Raw genomic sequence first — 17,795 nt, forward strand, 5'->3', positions numbered from 1 at the left:
TACTAAGAAAAGCTGCATGATCATCTCTTGTGCCACATGTCAGTATATAATATTGTTAGATGTACACTTACACCTGTGTACACATGGGTTTCCTCCAGGTACTAAAGAGAAAATCCAGATTTTGAGCCCCAATAAGGACAGAGTGCCTGTGGAATATGTAAGCGCTGTATAAGTGAGTGAAATAATTAACTAAAATACAACACGAGGAGCTGAGAAGATTGATATTTTTACTTTTGTGGTAAAAGATTCAGTGAAACTTATAAGTTATACATTAAAATTTCAGCTTTTTTTTTTTTTTTTTTTTTTTATTAAAAGAAATAACCTAACATAAGTGCTTTAGAAAGTATCAAGATAGTAACATTTAGATGCCCAAAAATTGGCATATTTAAGTCAAAATTTCAAAGATGACTAAGCCCTCCCCTGTGTACAGCTAGTAGTGACTGACAGCATTCCCTGTGTAAGTATGTGTACAGAGATATCTATCAATCATTGAGAACACCACCCTGTGTACAGCTATCAGTGCCTGACAGCTATCTCTGTATACACAGTTACACAGAGAATGCCATCAATCACTGATACCACCTCCCTGTGTACAACTATCACTGACTGACAGATATCTGTGTATGCATACTTACACAGGGAATGCCTCCAATCACTGATAACACCTTCCCAGTGTACAACGGAGGTCAGAAATAGCAACACATGAAATAGCAACAAATAAACATATTACAAGTTTTACCAAATCTTTTCACATAAAACTATCAATAAGCTTCTCCTGCTCTATAAAAGTTGCCTTTTGTGGTGACAGGTTGTTTTTAAATGTGTTTTAGTCTTCTAAGTCGTGCTGCTGGGAAACATTTGAGGGAGTTTGAACGTCGAAGGTCCTAGGAAGTGAAGGTCCCTGGTTAACTGAATTTTTTTGAATCATACATTATAGGTCCAGGCTCGTTGAGGCATACATCAGGTGTATTCTCAAAGGAATACTATTGTATTGCCATAAAGTGCCCACTTTCCACAATGCAAATTACAAAGTATACATATATTATTTTTTTTTTGCAGTGGAACACTATATAGGAAAGAGTTTCTGCACACCACCCCAATAGAGGCCGCAAGAACACTCTTTTGGCCTATATCGGGGGAACTGGGGCCTATCATCCTATGGCTACATTTGTTGTTTGCAGCAGGAGTTTTCCCAGCGTATAATCCAAACATTTTCATTCAAATGCTGTGTGAACAGAGCCTGAGACAAATTGGCTGAGCGGTAAGTACAAGGAGGTTCCCATAAAGTGATGATGAAACAGTTTCGATGAATATCACTGATAACAGAATTACATTTCATGACATACAACACGTTATTATACAAGACATACTGGGGCAATAAGCAGAACCTTTGGACTGATCGTTATATTACCAAGGAATAACAGAAGACATGTTAGATGAAAAGCTTCTACAAAACCTTCTTCCTGTATGTAACGATACTATGTTGTGTGTTAACCTGGTAATGTAAGGACCAATTTATTCAGAGATCGTGTGTTAGCATAATAACCTGTTCTCATTTAGACCGTAATAGGAAACAGACTATGACCAGAACAATCACGTTTCTTAGTGTTTCGGCTGAGACAGGTTAACTATAATCAAACTCTAAACTTGCTTCGAGGCCAAGAACATTCAGTCTAAGAAGAAACACATAAGCCCTTTAAATTGTTTTGAGTGGTATTCCAATTAGTCTGTTTTCCACAGTATTTTAATTAGTTAAGGTCTTCGGCTCCAAGGTGGCCTGATCTGGTATTGGTCACAGAGACTTGTATACAATAATCCCTTCAAGATAAAATGTAAAGGACTGTCCTGCCACGCTAATCCTCGGACCAGGAGGGCTTTAACTATCTCTTCCCTTGGCAGAACCAAAACTTGATAGGACAAAAGAACGTTACACACCAACATAGCAAAGTTTCTAGACAGAAGATCAAAAGTTTTTTTATGAACATGCGAGCATGTTGGAGACACAGTATTGAGAGGCATAACACTGCTCTTTACATAACAGGCTCTACTACGTACACAGCGTTAGGCTACATGCACACAACTGTGTGTATTTTGTGGCCCGCAAATCGTGGATCTACAAAATATGGATTCTGGCCGTGTGCATGCCGAAAATTATTTGTAGAAATGCCTATTCTTGTCCACAAAACAGACAAGAACAGGACATGTTCAGCGATTTGCGGAAAAGAAAAACATCAAAAAGAATGAGTCCATGGGTGATCGGTGGATCGGACGGAGATGGATCCACGGATCCATCCGTTGCCTCATGCCTTGTGGTGTCTGGAGCGTTGTAAATCCTGAAAAGGCTGCGGCACTTTCCCAAGCACCGCAACCTCTTCACCAGTCTAATGTTGATCAAGACGGTGAAACTTGTGGCATCATGCCCAAGAAGGCTGCAACATATAGTGTGAAAAAAGTAAAAGGGTCTGAAGCCTTTCCCAATGCACTGTGTGTGAATAGCAAAATAACACTGACAATTGAAACGGTAAGACTCCGTTTACACATTCAGGGTTCAATGAGGATTTCAAAGCAGATTCCACACCAAAATTCTCATTAAATCCACTAATAATCCACATCCCATGCAAGTGAATGTAGTTTTTGTAACCCTGCTCACATGTTCGGAGAAAATCATCTGAACAAATTCTTGTCTGTGCTGTGGAAAAAAGCATGCTATTCTTATTCTCATGGCTTCTGCATGGGTTAGCCCCATTGAATGGGACTCGTCTTTGTGTGAATCCGTGACACATCAAACCACACATTCACAGCAAAAATCTGAGTAACAGCTTTGGATTTCTTCCAGGGATACGCTAATAAAAATGTGTCAGATTTTCCATAGGAACCATAACCCACACATCTAGGTGCAAGTGGCGTTGTCCCTGGTGTAGTGTGGCGAGGGCGAAGCCGGTGGCCCTGCACATTTATATTCTTTTACGCCAGTTTTTGGAAATGTACAACAGCTAGGGACTGGCATTAAAGGGGTTGTCTCACTTCAGCAAGTGGCATTTATCATGTAGAGAACGTTAATACAAGGCACTTACTAATGTATTGTGATTGTCTATATTGCTTCCTTCGCTAGCTGGATTAATTTTTTCCTCACATTATACACTGCTCGTTTCCATGGTTACGACCAGCCTGTAGTCCAGCAGCAATGGCTGTGCTTACACACTATAGGAAAAAGAGCTAAGAACGAAGGAGCACACATAGGGTGGTGCTTTTTCCGAGTGTGTGCAAGCATGGCCATCAATGCTGGATTGCAGGTTGGACGTAACCATGGAAACGAGCAGTGTATAATGTGATGGAAAAATGAATCCAGTCAGCAAATTAAGCAATATGGACAATCACAATACATTAGTAAATGCCTTGTATTAACTTTCTCTACATGATAAATGCTACTTCTTGAAGTGAGACAACCCCTTTAAGTTCAGGCTAGGAGCCCAGGCTGCCAGAGAGTGCACCTAATTTATGATGATGCCTAGATCTCGCCATAAATTAGGGGCATCCTCTGGGAGCGCAGGGGATATCAAGACCAGAGTAAGGCTGCTCTATGATAAATTCCTCCCTATGTTGTAACTTACCATTAGATTTGTCAGTGTTGATGGACTGTACGTGAAATAGTCTCGTCATCGCCAGCCTCATTAATCTTTATTAGTTTATTACTGGTATTGTCACAGTTTTAGTTATTAAACCCCAGACACATTAGACAATCTGCATGGATGACGCCAGGATTCAGATCTGCTGCTAACCTAACCAGCTCCTAAATACCTGCCTCAAAAATATACTTAATAGCCCAATCTCATTAAGCATGTTTAAATGGGTGGGGTAATAAGTGCAGAATATTACAACCTCCTTAAGAACACATAAGAATGACGGTTTATGGCTCTGGATAATAGACACTGGAAATATTACAATGCCATGAGCTGTTAGCTATGAGGATATTCTAATCTGGAACCAGGATGGAAAGTTACAAACCAGGTCATTTAAGGAGGAGCTAGCACCTCGCCTGACCTGTCTGTTCTAGTAAGTAATTGTATTTCCCTGCTATATTTTCTCACACCTATGTTGTACCGACCCTCTGTTAGTCTTCCTAAATATATAGTCAATAAACTCTGGTTATTACCTTTCAAAGGGGTTTGCCCCTACACAGTCTGACTGCCAGCACTGAGTGGACAGTGTTAGAGGGCAGGGACCCATCCCCAAACAGTAACACCCAGTTGTCAATTTATTCATTAATTTCTAGGAGGAATAACAGAGGAAGGGCACAACACATTTCTAAGGAAAGAATCCAGAATTGTTATAAAATGGACATCACATGTCAGGAGAGGTGAGAAGTAAACACATTCTTGAGCAGCAAGGGCTGGCCCCGCCTCCCCCTTGATTGACAGGGCTGGACATCTCGCCTTTACTCGTCAATCTTTCTGTTACCTGAAAGTGTAGCAGCTGCTTCTTGGAGCAACAGGGCAGGCGAGAGATCGACAGGACCAGGCAAGGTTTCCAGACATGTCAATCAAGGGGGAGGGCGGAGCCAGCCTCTTGCTGACAAGAAGCCTGATAAACAAATTGATTTAGTATGAACCGATTTGTTTATCTCTAGTGAGAAAGTCCTCTCTAACAGCAAGTAGGAAAGGCGTTCTTCTTTTCCTATTTTATTAAACATTTTTTAGGATTAGCAAATGTCTCCCAATCAATTAATAAAAGGTTGCCTCACAAAAAATATAGTTTATCGCTAAATCTATCTCAATATTGTAAACATTTTTGCATTTGCACATGTTAAAAATAACGCTCATATTCCCAGTTATGTCAGTATAGCACCACCTGCTGATTATAGTAAACAGCCTATCTGCGTCCACCTCAGTAACTGCAACCCACCTGCTCGGCATTTCTTCTGACACACAGAGACTTCAGAAGCAGCCGGCTCACCACATCAGGGATCCCTCCGCAAACACGAAGGAGCAAGACTGAGCATGTGCGTCCACCTCTGCACAGTTACTGAGGTGGACACAGAAGGGCAGTACATTAGAAACAGCAGGTGTGGCTATTCTCACATTATTCCTGTTTATAACAACTGGCTGGATTTAACTATAAACAACCCCTTTAATGACCGCTTAGTCCACTGCCCTTGCTCCATGGCTTTCCATAGAAACATATAATACAATACAAACCTTGATTTTTGACGTCAGCAAACTCTTTGTTGTATTCATCTAATGTCTCTCGGAGCTTCTGATTCTCGGTTTCAATATCGTGCATTCGTTGTACCTTTAGTTGCAATTGCTGTCCCAGATCCAAGGCAGGTACTGGATCTAACAGAAAACAAAAGTTCTGTTCACTTATAGGTCTCCTAGAGCTAGTATATATATGCTAGTAAACAAAAGGTAACCATACACCAAGTTAAACCAACAGGGTCACAAAATATACACATTCTGTAGAACAACAAGTTGACACTTGACTTTACAAATACTCGTCAAATTCAAGGGGTCCTACAAGAACGGCCACCAGCAACCTATCCTAGAATGTGAGAAGGACAGGTTTCCACTACTTGCAGAGCTGCCTAGAAGGGTAAGAAGGCAGGCCCTTACTACACACCACATTGCTCTACAATAGATGGTCATGATGCCATCCTGCCTAGGATATGCAATCATGGCTGAGCAGCCTGACAGAAAGAACTCACCAATATGCAGTATATGCAAGTGCCAGAGCGTAGTGCGGGTCCATACCCACACTCCTCTAGGCAGCTCTACAAGTGGAGGCAACCAGTCATCCTCACGTTCTAAGACTGCCATTTTAAATCATTCCTAGAGAACCCCTTTAAATAAGTACAGTAAATATACATTTTGACTAACAGAACAAAAGTAAGGGCAACCCCTATGTACCGAAACCATGCTGATACCCCCTCCCAATTTGCAACAGTAAACTCTCAGAAGAGGTAGAGCTACAATAATAATAAAGGGTGTTTTGTGTGTATATATTATACACATAAACACGTGTTTGTTGATATGTTTGTTTTGGTGCATGCATATGTACGTGTATTTGGGCTTATGTAGATTTTAGCAATTTGCGTCTGGGGCCCCAGGAGAACTCTCAACGTGCTCGGACAACTCGGTATCATCATCGGTTGCTACGAGACCCACTGTCCCTATGTAACACTGACCGGCCAGAGCACAAGGCAGGAAGTGTTGTCATAGACACAGAGGCTCTTCTCACAAGAGGTCTGTAATTTTGACCTCTGATAATTCGGCACAGGAAGAAGAGGTTTACTTTTAACATAGTAAAAAGGAGGACGGCAGGCAGACCTCTGAGCAGTTCCCCTCTATCTGTATACGCAGAACCCAGCACCATCAGGGGAAAAAAAAAATGCTTCCCACGGGTGAGACTCATTCATCAGAAAACAGACATTAGTTATAAATAGAGAATATTACTTGACCAGACGTGTTTTATGTAATTACAGTGAATGGGAACGACACCCATTAGACTGTCTGTCTCTTAATGCATACTTATTGCATTACGTTCACAATTGGACTGACCACTGCGGCATCGATTTCCAATACTAAGATAATCAGAGCAGCTGCTTGAACCATACATGGGAAAACACGCCATGGCGGTTTGCTGGAGCAGAGGGAACTTGGGAAGGATTATTGAATACATGTCTGATGAGGGCGCCAGATTTAGTGGTATAAAAGGCAGGAAAGATTTAGTCTCGTCCAGTGGAATGCTAAACATCAAACTAAATGGATCAACAACAGTGTACATTAGCGAGTTCATTTAACTTCAAAACATTGCAGTCATTCATTCTGCGGACCACCCTCAGCTTGGAGGAACATAGTGTATATCTGTTAACACATTAGACATGGACACATGCTTTTCCTCAGCTACCCCAGAGGACGCCGTCGCTTGATGGGATGTTACCGGATTTCGCTTGATTTCGCTCTACAATTAAGGAAGAGCGTGCAGCCTGCCATGGTTCTGCACCCAATAGGTTAAACAAAGACATATTGTAATCTGCATATAAGTTGGCCTGGTCCCAACTCGCTAAAATAAGCAGTAATTCATATTAAAAAGGATGGAGACAGACAGTCGAGTCTTCTAAACGCTAGTTACTGAGTTCAGGAAAAGCCCAGTCACTTCTCTGATTATTAAGTAATGACAGCAGCCATTAAAATTAGAAGGCAGAGCCGTCTGGTGAAGAGCAGAGGTAACCCTGCATACACATGTAAAGGGGGAAGAGACCCATTTATACTGTACTTTCTTATAGGTAATGCCATAATTAGAGGGGATTGATCACCTATGATTCTTTTTTTCGTAATTAGATAAAACCAGATACTAACATCTGCTTTTACTAATATGTTTTATTTAAAAAAAATAATGTATTCTAATTTTTGAACACAATTATGGAGCAGCCATCTTGCCTTAGCTGCTATTAAAGGTTTTTTTCTGGTTACATAAACAAAAAAACTTAAATAAAATAAATAAAATCATCCTTACTGCTGCATTATATCCATCAGATGACAAAGTTCTCAGTGCATTTTGACTCCTGCGCCATAATTTGGATCTGTGACCCATGCCCTGTGTATAGATCCCAGCACAAGACTCATGGGGAGGGCCAGCAGCATCAGGTCTCTGCTTTTCCTTCCCCTCCAGGTTTGAACGTTACAGATCCAAGCCTGCTTGAAGCCCTGTTGAAAAATCCCGCCCTAAGACACGGCACCATGGCTGACATCATGTCTACAGGTCCAGGAGAATGAGCAGAATACAACACTCATAGGCAAGGTCATTGGTGATGTTGTGTCTCTAGGGCAGAGCCTTACAAGCCTTGCCACAGCACCGATGTAGACGTGATGTCATCAGGATAGGGATCCAACACAGTGTACAATGTCACGTGACCTCAAAAGGAGTGCAGGAAAATGGACATTACAGATAGACAATCCCTATTAGTAAGTGATTAAGTGTGCTTTCCTTCAAGTGATGCTGAAAATTACAAAACCGGATTACCCCAACCACAAGGACCACAAAAATCTTTAGTCTCATTTACTTCTATGGTGAAGTGTTGTTCTCATCACCTCTTTTGAAAAATGGATGCTATAGCCACCTGCTGTATAACAAAGGTGGTTCCTTCCATTGCAATCCTGCCTGAGAAGATAATAAGATGACTGCTGGAAGTGATCTCTACAGTGTTTCAGCCTATTATAAGAGTCAGCGGTCAGAGTGAAAACAGCAAGATTTAAGGATTATTTCTATTTAGAAAATGGCATGGAACATTAAAAAAAAAACATGTTTAAAGGATAACTGTCAAAATTTTAATTTTAGCATATGTTACTGCTGCAGCAGCATTATGCATAAAGCAATCTTTAGTTTCTTCACTTACCACTGTTTTCCTTGAGTTTTCCCCTTAGTTACAGCTGTTTTGAATCCTACATTATGAGGATCTTCTCAAGATGGCTCCTTTGCCAAAACTACATTCCCTCAGGTCACATACAAACTTGCTGTAGCCAGCAGCTTCCTACCAGCCAATCAGATTGGATTACTGAGAGACACACCTCCTCACTCTGAAGCCTAATGCAGGCATGCAGTGTGAAGGACCGCCCCTCCGTCTTCCTAGCCGGAGACAGATAAGCCATAGCAATGGTCTTTTAAAGGAGCAGTGGAAAGGGACAGGAGACATTAATGAAAGCTGTTATTATCAGGTAATTACAGATCTTTTGGCAATCATCGACAGACTAACTCGGCAAATAAAATAAAAAATATGACAGTTATCCTTTAACATAAAAATGAGCTGTGTGTCCCCCTGCACAGTCTGACACTGGCAGCACTGTGGCAAACTGCAGGGAATCCCCCCCCCCCCCCCCAACTGGTAACACCCAGCTGGACCTTCACTGCAAACTTCTAGTAATTCAGTCATAACATCAAGCAGGAATAATAAAGGGATGGCACAACACAGAGTCATAAGTATAGATGCTCCAAAGTCATTATTACATGGAGAATGTCCGTATTTGCTAAAACAGACATGTCAGGACTGGAGACAGGTCCTCTTTAAGCCTGCTGGGAAGATACAAATGCTCGGGGGATCTTGTTCTCCCTTGAGAATATGGAGCACAGTTTGTTCATCATCTACTAATGTAGGGGGGGGAAAGAAAGAACATATTGGAAATCTGATGAGAAATGTGATATTTAGCCAGTAGGAATCTGTTTGAATTATCTCATATATAAAAGGTCTGAAAAAGGCCACAAACAATCAGCAATCTCTAAGGAGATCTGGGCAGGCAGGCTCTAGTATTATTACAACAGCAGAAGATAACTCCATGGGGCTGTCTGTGCTTATCTTCCTATTACAGTCATAGATTAAGACCTAATAGTTACTATGGCGCTGCAGCCGATACGAGCTATACATAAAACAGAAGTTAGGAAACTTCAATGTACGTGATTATTACTTGTCTCATTAGGGTTACAAAAAGAAAAAAAAATGTTGCTTGGAAAGTCATAGATTTCTACTCTTTCACTAATGTCATATTGCAAAAGTAAATCTGTGTCTTCTCACTGTCAAGGGGAAAGGCAGTTATGGCAGCAAGGCTCGGTGTTCATTGTACAAGGTCCATCTGTGCTGTCATTTCTAATTGACTGGTAGGAAGAGTGGGCTCTCGCGCTCAGTTTCCCGGCAGATGCAGATGAGAAGGTGGAAGGAGGATTGGAAGGATGTAATCAATAATACTTCTTGTTGGTTTAGGTCTGCAGCCCATCATTTGCAATTGACTACTGACCCTTTATGGACTGAGGCAGATGAAATATCAGCGCTGACTACATGATAATCTGTGAATAGAATCTATAGTAAGGTCGCCTAGGACTGGTGTGTGTGAGCATAGGATTCCACTACTGAAACTCAGAAAGCAGAGAATCCAGTTAGAAGGCAAGTAGCAGAAATCGTCTAACTGGTTGCTGTGGTTAACGCCAGAAATGTGCAGAGACCTGACTTTAATATTGGGAACAATCCATACACAGCAGATATTCTTCAGCAGAGCTCGTCTGTGGGATCAGATTTTAAAATTGTCCAATTTTGTGATTGTTCTATTTTGGAGAAACATCTCTGCTCAGTATACCACTTCCCTGAGGAATCTTCTGATCGAAGAAAAAAAAAAAAAAAGCGAAAACAGAACACTTGTAGATTTAGGCTACATGCAAAACGCCCGTGCAAACCGCGGATCCACAAAAAAACGGTAGCCGCCCGTGTGCCTTCCGCAATTTGCATAACTGAACGGACGGCCCATTGTAGAAATGCCTATTCTTGTCCGCAAAACGGACAAGAACAGGACATGCTATATTTTTTTTTTTTGCGGGGCCACGGAACAGAGCAACGGATGCGGCCAGCGGATGTGGACCACAACAATGCGGTCGTGTGCATGAGGCCTTAGGGCAAAATCCTGGCTACATCCACAAGGGGTGGCAAAATCTGCTGCACAGTCCACACAATACAGGCAGATTTGCAGCATCTTTTAAAATATCTGCAAGGTTCATTTCTGCAGCGGATTTTCAATGCAACATGTGGGCGAGATTTTAACAAATCTCATCTATTATGCCGACGCTGTAAAACGCTGTGGATTTTCTGCCTACAGTTCCATGGCAGAATATACTGTATGCAGTGCATCCACTACGTGTGATCATATCTTAAAAGGGAAATTGCAGTCAGAAGCAATTGTCACATACACCAGTGATAATGGCTACCAAAGGGATCCTAGCCATCACCAGAACAGGTAGCACATCCCCCTTGCCGCTATATCTTGACTAGCAAACATTTGAATAGAATGGCGGGGTGAATATTCGACTTCCACTCCATTCAAACTCCTAGTTTCCGTCTGGCGAATGGGGGGGGGGGGGGGAATGGGTGTGGCTGGAGTTCCCCTTTCTGGTGACCTCTGGTCTAGCAATTATCACCTATCCAGTGGACAGGCAAAAATTGCTTTTTGATTGGATTACCCCTTTAAATCTATGACCAACCTAAAAAAAAAAAAAAAAAAAAAAAGGGGCAACCTTATACATGATGTAGGCGACACCATGTAAAAGGTTGCCCCTTTTTTTTTTTTTTTTTTTTTTTTAGGTCAGGTGCTGGTATTGCTCTATTACTGACAAAATAGTTCCTGACCAAGCTTTCCCTCACATACCATTAGCGCCGATGTTCAGTATCTGCAAATGGTAATCCATTGCTCGATAGAAAGCGATTTGTGAGGCTGACAAAAATCGCCAGTTATATTTCATATAATATGGTTCTGGGATAATTATATGGGGAAAACGAGGGCAATATCAGCATAAGCTTTGTATGATCTTCTTAGGTGGATTTCCTCACAAGCGCCGAAGATATATTCTAAGATTCACTGACTTTCACATAGTCAATGATGTGCAGGGGCAAACTGGGAACTTAAAGTGGCCCCTTGTCACAGGTAGGTACAAACTGACAGAAGGAAGGGCCAACACAAGTAGCAGGACCCAATACCACAGTGAGTGCGGCACCCAATATTACAGTGAATGCGGCACCCAATACCACAGTGAGTGCAGCACCCAATACCACCTCAGCAGCCCAAACTTCAGCAGCCCAAAATACCTCCCTAGAAGCAGCCCCTTTGTCCTGATGGCTTCCTGCACCACCACATCTGCAGATGTCAGACGGGTACATAAGTACCTTACATTCTCAGTGCATTTAATTAACTCCAGGAGCATTGTGCTTTTATGTACTTAGATGGTGGCTGTGAGGAGGACTCAGGCGGCCCCCTGGATACCGTCCCACTTGGAAGTTTCCCTGTTGACTCAAATCTAGAAATTGGGACAGTCAGGGTTTATGGTGTTGGGTATCTATGTACTGTATATATATATATATATATATATATATATATATATATATATATATATATATATTTTTCCGTCGATGTCTATTCTGGAACCTATTTGTCCAACCACGTGGGTCTATCCAATTCCCCGTGGTCCATGTTAAATATGGGGCACGTGGTATGCTTAATTTTCATGGACACAATAAATGCCATGTACAGAACCATTCACACAAAGCCCGTTATACACGCCCCTCTTTGCTGTAGGATGAAGATGAATGCCCCCCTTGTGTGTTTGCCTTATGCTACTACAACACATTCCTGCATACGTTCCTTTTTTTGCCAGGGCACTCTAGGCTAATATAATCATACCATTACATAATTAAACCAGCTGTCTCATTAAAGAAAATCAACTGGAATTCAGGGCCTAATTAGTCATACGGCAATTAGCATGCTGATGAGCAACTGATGAAAAGCTGCCTGGATTTCAAGTGTGTCAAGACCACCCAGTTATTTAGTTGGCAGGGGGGCACTGAATGGCGAAGCGGAGACTGAATGGCGGACATGTTGATTATATTTCGCACACAAGCCACATTGCCCATTATGTTACCTCACACACCACAGAAGGCCGATCCACCCAGTCGAGTCCTCCGCACTCCCAAAACTGAGCAGCTCAATTTTAATTGTAGTATACACAAGCAAAATACAAAAGGGGTCAGTAACATGTGCCCTGGACTGGCAGCCTGGATCTGAGATCACTTACTTTACCAAAGTAATAGGTCATGGTCAAGTGGTCTCCGGAGAAGAAGCCCCAAAATAAAGAAAGGAAATGTGTACATACTCAATTTTCATTCTAGCGGTTAAAGGGACACGCCCTTATTTTGTGGGAGTTAAAGGGTTTTCCGCTTTAGACAATCATTATATATCAGAGGCGTCACCCCCCAGGATAATCTGGAAACAGCAAGGAAAATCGTCAAAAACTATTAATTCACCTCGCAGCGCCACCACAGGATAAATTCTGCATTACACAGTGACCATTAAAATCAATGGGCTGCCCGTATAATGCACAGATTTGCCACACAGAGAGAGAGAGACGCTCTGTGCAACCACTCATCGCCCTAATAATTAGTGTTAGTTTCAGGAACTCTGATAATTCATAGAACGCCATAAGGACATTCATACATGCTGTGGTTGTGAACTTGTTAACCAGTCTAGGACTGGACGGCAAGTCTAGATAAAGCTCATGTGTTTCACATATATTTAACACGCGGCTCAAGGTCACCTGGAGACACCGGGAGCGGACCCTCAGATTTCTGAAGTGGATTTGCAGTTTAAACTTCGGTGGATTCTGCAGCAAGTGGTCTCGCTGAGATTAGCGCCAATCATGTCTTATATGGATTTTCCTTGTTGATTTTGCTCTAGACGCAGATTTTTTACACTGTGAGTGAACAGGGTTGACTATCATTTTACTGCAGTTTGGAGCAGAATTTCAGGGAGGATTCCACAACCAAAATCCCGCATGCAATGTATGAATCCACCCCAAGTGCATTAGAAAATTGTTTTTCAAAACCAGATAACCCCTTCAGGCTGGCGTCACACACAGTTCTTTGATGCCGTTTTTTTTGTTGTTGCCAGAAGCGGCCTTATGTACATGACCTTTTCCGTATTGTGGCCCGCAAACCACAAAATACAGACAGTGTGTGTGAAATCCACATTTTTCTCACTTTTACAGCTCATGCACACAAACGTATTTTTTTTTCGTGTCCATTCAATTTTCTGCGGCCCGTATCCGGAACCATTCACTTCAATGGGTCCGCAAAAAAAACTAAAATCACTCAGTGTTCATTTTGGTTTCGTATGTCCACATGGCCAGTCCAGAAAAAAAAGATGTCCTAATCTTGTCAGTTTTGAGGACAAGGATAGGCATTGCTACAACTGATCTGCAAAAAAAAAACCTGATACAATATGGATGTCACATACGGTCGTGCGCATGAGCCCTTATTAAAAGAAATGACTATTCTTGTGCAAAATACAGACAAGAATAGGACATGTTCTATAATTTGCGGGAACGGACACATGGATGCAGACAGCACATGGAGGACATCTTTTTTTGCCGAAACACAGAAATGAACGGGTCCGTGTGCAATCCGCAAAACATGCAGATTGGACAGGATGCAAAATACGGTCGTGTGTATGAAGGCTGAAACTACATGGCAATCTTGGCCAACAACAACCATTGCATGAGCAAAGATCGCTGCGTAGCAGAGCAGCCACTGAAATGAATGCGGTCGCAGGGCAGCTTGCCGCGGCCCTAGAGTCTGCAAAATATTCTAGAAGGAATAATAGAGGCATGAAAAGAAGCTCCAGAGTTGTAAGTAGCTACTAAAAACATATGTCGGGAGAAGTGACAGGTCCTATTTAATTAAAATGATGTCCTAAAGATAATAATCTACTTACATCTGCACTAAATGAGGCGAGTGGCAGGAGCCAGAGCTGAAACTGCCACACCTGGTAAATGACTGTAATTAATCGGGGGAGAAAGTTCCTACCTTTAATTGCAGTTCCCAGAAAACCTTGACCCTGGGTTCACACTTGAGCGTTTTACAGCGCGTTCCTACGCGCTGTAAAACGCACAACAAGGAGAAACCAATGCTTCCCTATCAGCATGGTTCTCACCTGGGCGTTTTACAGCGCTTACGATCGCGCTGTAAAACGCCCGACGCTCAAACAAGTACCTGACCCTTTTTTTGAGCGTTTGTCGCGCGTTCCCGTACAATAGACTTTCGGGAACGCGCGACAATGTGTGCACGGCTGTCTCTGTATGCGCGCTTGTAAACGCCCGTACAAGCGCGCATACAGAGCGCTCCTTTCGGAACGCTCAGGTCTGAACCCAGGGTGAGAGAGACAGAATGTGGTTCCTTGCCGGGGCCTTGCTGGCCTTAGGGCACGACGATTCTAATGATAAAAGGGTTTGGAACATGTTTACACCACTAAATTATAGCTACTGAATGGCGGACCTGTTCCTCTGGCATGTAAGTCATGCTGCTTAACCCACAATTGATCACCATCACAGGACGCAGCGAATGGCACAACCACGGGCATTGAGTGCTCAGCGGATTTAACATCTAGAACAGATAGATGGGGAACATCTGAGGTGACCCTGTTCTGCTGTGGCCGTAGCTGCTCACCAGATGGAACAGCTGTAAGGGTTATTACTAATATCCTGTGAATATGGCATTTAAATACTGAGCTGTGGAGATGAGCAGTACGTGTTCCATATATTACTGAGGACTTGCTGATTGTTTCCACCTAGTTTGGCTTCATATGTCCATCTGTAGTCTGCTGTCCGCAAACCTCGGATTTGCAAAATACGGATACCGGTCGTGTGCAGCCCACAATTTCCATGGGCCTCATTGTCACAATGCCTATTCTCCTCTCCAAAACAGACAAGAATAGAACAGATTTTATTATTTTTGCGGGATGGACATCTGGACATGTGGATGTGGCTAGCACATGGTGTGCAGTCTGCCTTTTTTATGGCCCCAATTGATATAAATGAAACCGAATCCAATCCACAAAAGATGTGGGGGAAAAATACTGTTGTGTGCATGAGGCCATAACCACATTTCTCTGCTGCCAGCTCACATGACCCAGTGAATTTTATAAGACTTGTTCCTATGTATGCCGAATTTTTTTAATTTTTTTTTCTTTTCTAGCAAAGGACACAGAACCACCAGATCTAGCATATGATGGACACCAACGGCGTCCAACAGATCCAATTGACTATGATGGGGTCTGTCAGGTTTCCAACATGGATTCCAGCCTGACCATTGTGTGCAGCTGTAATTTGTCCTTTTTTTTATTTCTTTGCTGAACCTCTGCAGATTTGAATCAAGCCTCAAAAAGATTGTCCAGCGGACAACCCCAACCGTTTAGACCTATGCCCCTAAACATAAAAAAGCAGACTTACCTTTCCCACGGTTCGGTCGTTGCTTAGTTCTTGACTGCTTCCAGTCCCAGCTGGGTCCCAATGACAGCTGCAGCCAGTTACAGGTCTCAGCGGTCACATCAGTTTTAACATTACATCACAGATATGAGGTACTGTTCAAGCCAATGCCACCTCTGAGGCCTGTGATAAACCACAGCGGTAACGGGACCCGGCAGCTACCTGGTCCATGGGAACCAGAAGCGGCTAGGAACGGAGCAGTGGCGGGACAGCAGGCAGGCGAGTCTGCACCGATTCAGACAATAGGAGTTGTCAGCCAGACAATTATTTTTATCATTTACAATGTGGATGCATCACTTTCTCTTACAGTCAGGTCCTACTGTCCCCGGTGTCTAGATGGCCTCACAGGAGAGACAGCACTCCCAAGGTAGGCGTGTAAATTAATTGTTTTTAGCAATTTTAATAAATTTCCCACCACAAGTGACCTGCAATGTCTTGGACAGAACTGTGTACATCTTCAGGTATTAACACAGAATCCCTGTAACCACGGCATGTACGTGGATTAGCAGGACACACTGTATAGATAAAAGGCAGTCACAATGGCGCCTTTTAACATCTTGGGTGTTTATTCCTTACTGTGCACTATACTGAGAATTATAGCGCCTGTATAGAAATGCTTTTTGTACGTTCCTGGTTTGACATAAACACCAGCTCCGAGCTTTTTGGTATCAAAGCGTCAGTGGCCGCAGGTGATACCCTTATACAGGAAGCGTTTTACATTAAAGTGAATGGTTCTACATACGTTCTGCAAAAAAATAAAAAATAAAACACGGAACGGAAGCAGAAAGAAAATATGTTCGTGTGCATGAGCCCTTTGTGTGTATAAATGACCAGCTCTGAAAAATCCACAAACTGGGACAATTAACTTTTTGTTTAATAAAAATATTAAAATCCAAATAACATACATGTTAAAATACACTAATAAAAAGCACACAAATTAAAACAAAAAATAAGCCACCCTGCTACCCCCCCAAAGAAAAAAAAAAAAAAAAATATATATATATATATATATATATTGATTAATTGTCACTTTAAATTTCTTGCTATGGATTGTGGGTATATATACCCTTGTATGACACTGTGTGATATGCTTGAGAAAGACCGCATCGAGACGGTTGAAACGTTGCAGAGGGAATAAAAGATCCACCTTTTTTCACTTTATCTGGAGTGCTGCCTTATCCTTTTGATGCTTATCTATATATAGCCGCTTGAGCCCACGGCTGAGAGGACGTGCACCGGTTTTTCTGTCTTGTGCTGCTGAGACCCGCATTTTGTTTCTATATATATATATATATATATATATATATATATATATATATATATATATATTTCCCCCACCCATTAAGATCCTGAATATCTGGCTGATCTCATAGAATTTGCACTTTTTGAAAAGTACCAGGTCATTTTAGGTAAACCTGTGGCTTTATATTTAAGGAAATACTTTTATGTCTCAACCCATCCACACAGTGTTCATTACTTTGCTCAATCATTCACTGATGAAACATTCTGTAACTTGCCACATCCTGTATTAAATCATTAAACTGAACCCATAAGCTGGAACTGCCTATCTCTGCTAAAGAGGAAATGTATATCATGTGTTGGTACTGTATTTTGTGCATTTTCTTACCACAATACTGGAATTTGAGCTGAATATACAAATTACTTCAACTTACAACAGACTATATTCAATAGACGCTATATAAGAAAGGAAGGTAATTGAAACAGAAACAAATATCTATCTTCTCTACATTTAGCAAGGAGTTAAATAACCAAAACGTGTCAGCTCACATGATCGCTCTCATTGGGATTCCATACTGCCCACTGATGTCAATGAACAGTGACTGCACAAACACCGCTAAATGACACCGTTGTGGAGGAGGATAGGTACCCCACTGATCACACATAACTGGCTGTCCTAAAACTTCAGCTTGAAGACATCTTGGCGTTTTAGGATG

General features: G+C 42.0%; 1 protein-coding gene across 1 annotated transcript in view; it reads right to left on the reverse strand.

Moving 5' to 3' along the window:
• The window catches only part of CUX1 (cut like homeobox 1), a 182,349-nt gene that overhangs the window by 132,643 nt on the left and 31,911 nt on the right, over window positions 1-17,795 (reverse strand). The window contains exon 4 of the mRNA XM_044291108.1: window positions 5,196-5,333. Within this exon, the coding sequence (XP_044147043.1) occupies window positions 5,196-5,333 (138 nt within the window). The remainder of the gene's footprint in view (window positions 1-5,195; window positions 5,334-17,795) is intronic.

The sequence above is a fragment of the Bufo gargarizans genome, chromosome 4 (genome assembly GCF_014858855.1).
Source record: "Bufo gargarizans isolate SCDJY-AF-19 chromosome 4, ASM1485885v1, whole genome shotgun sequence".
Classification (NCBI taxonomy): Eukaryota; Metazoa; Chordata; class Amphibia; order Anura; family Bufonidae; genus Bufo; species Bufo gargarizans.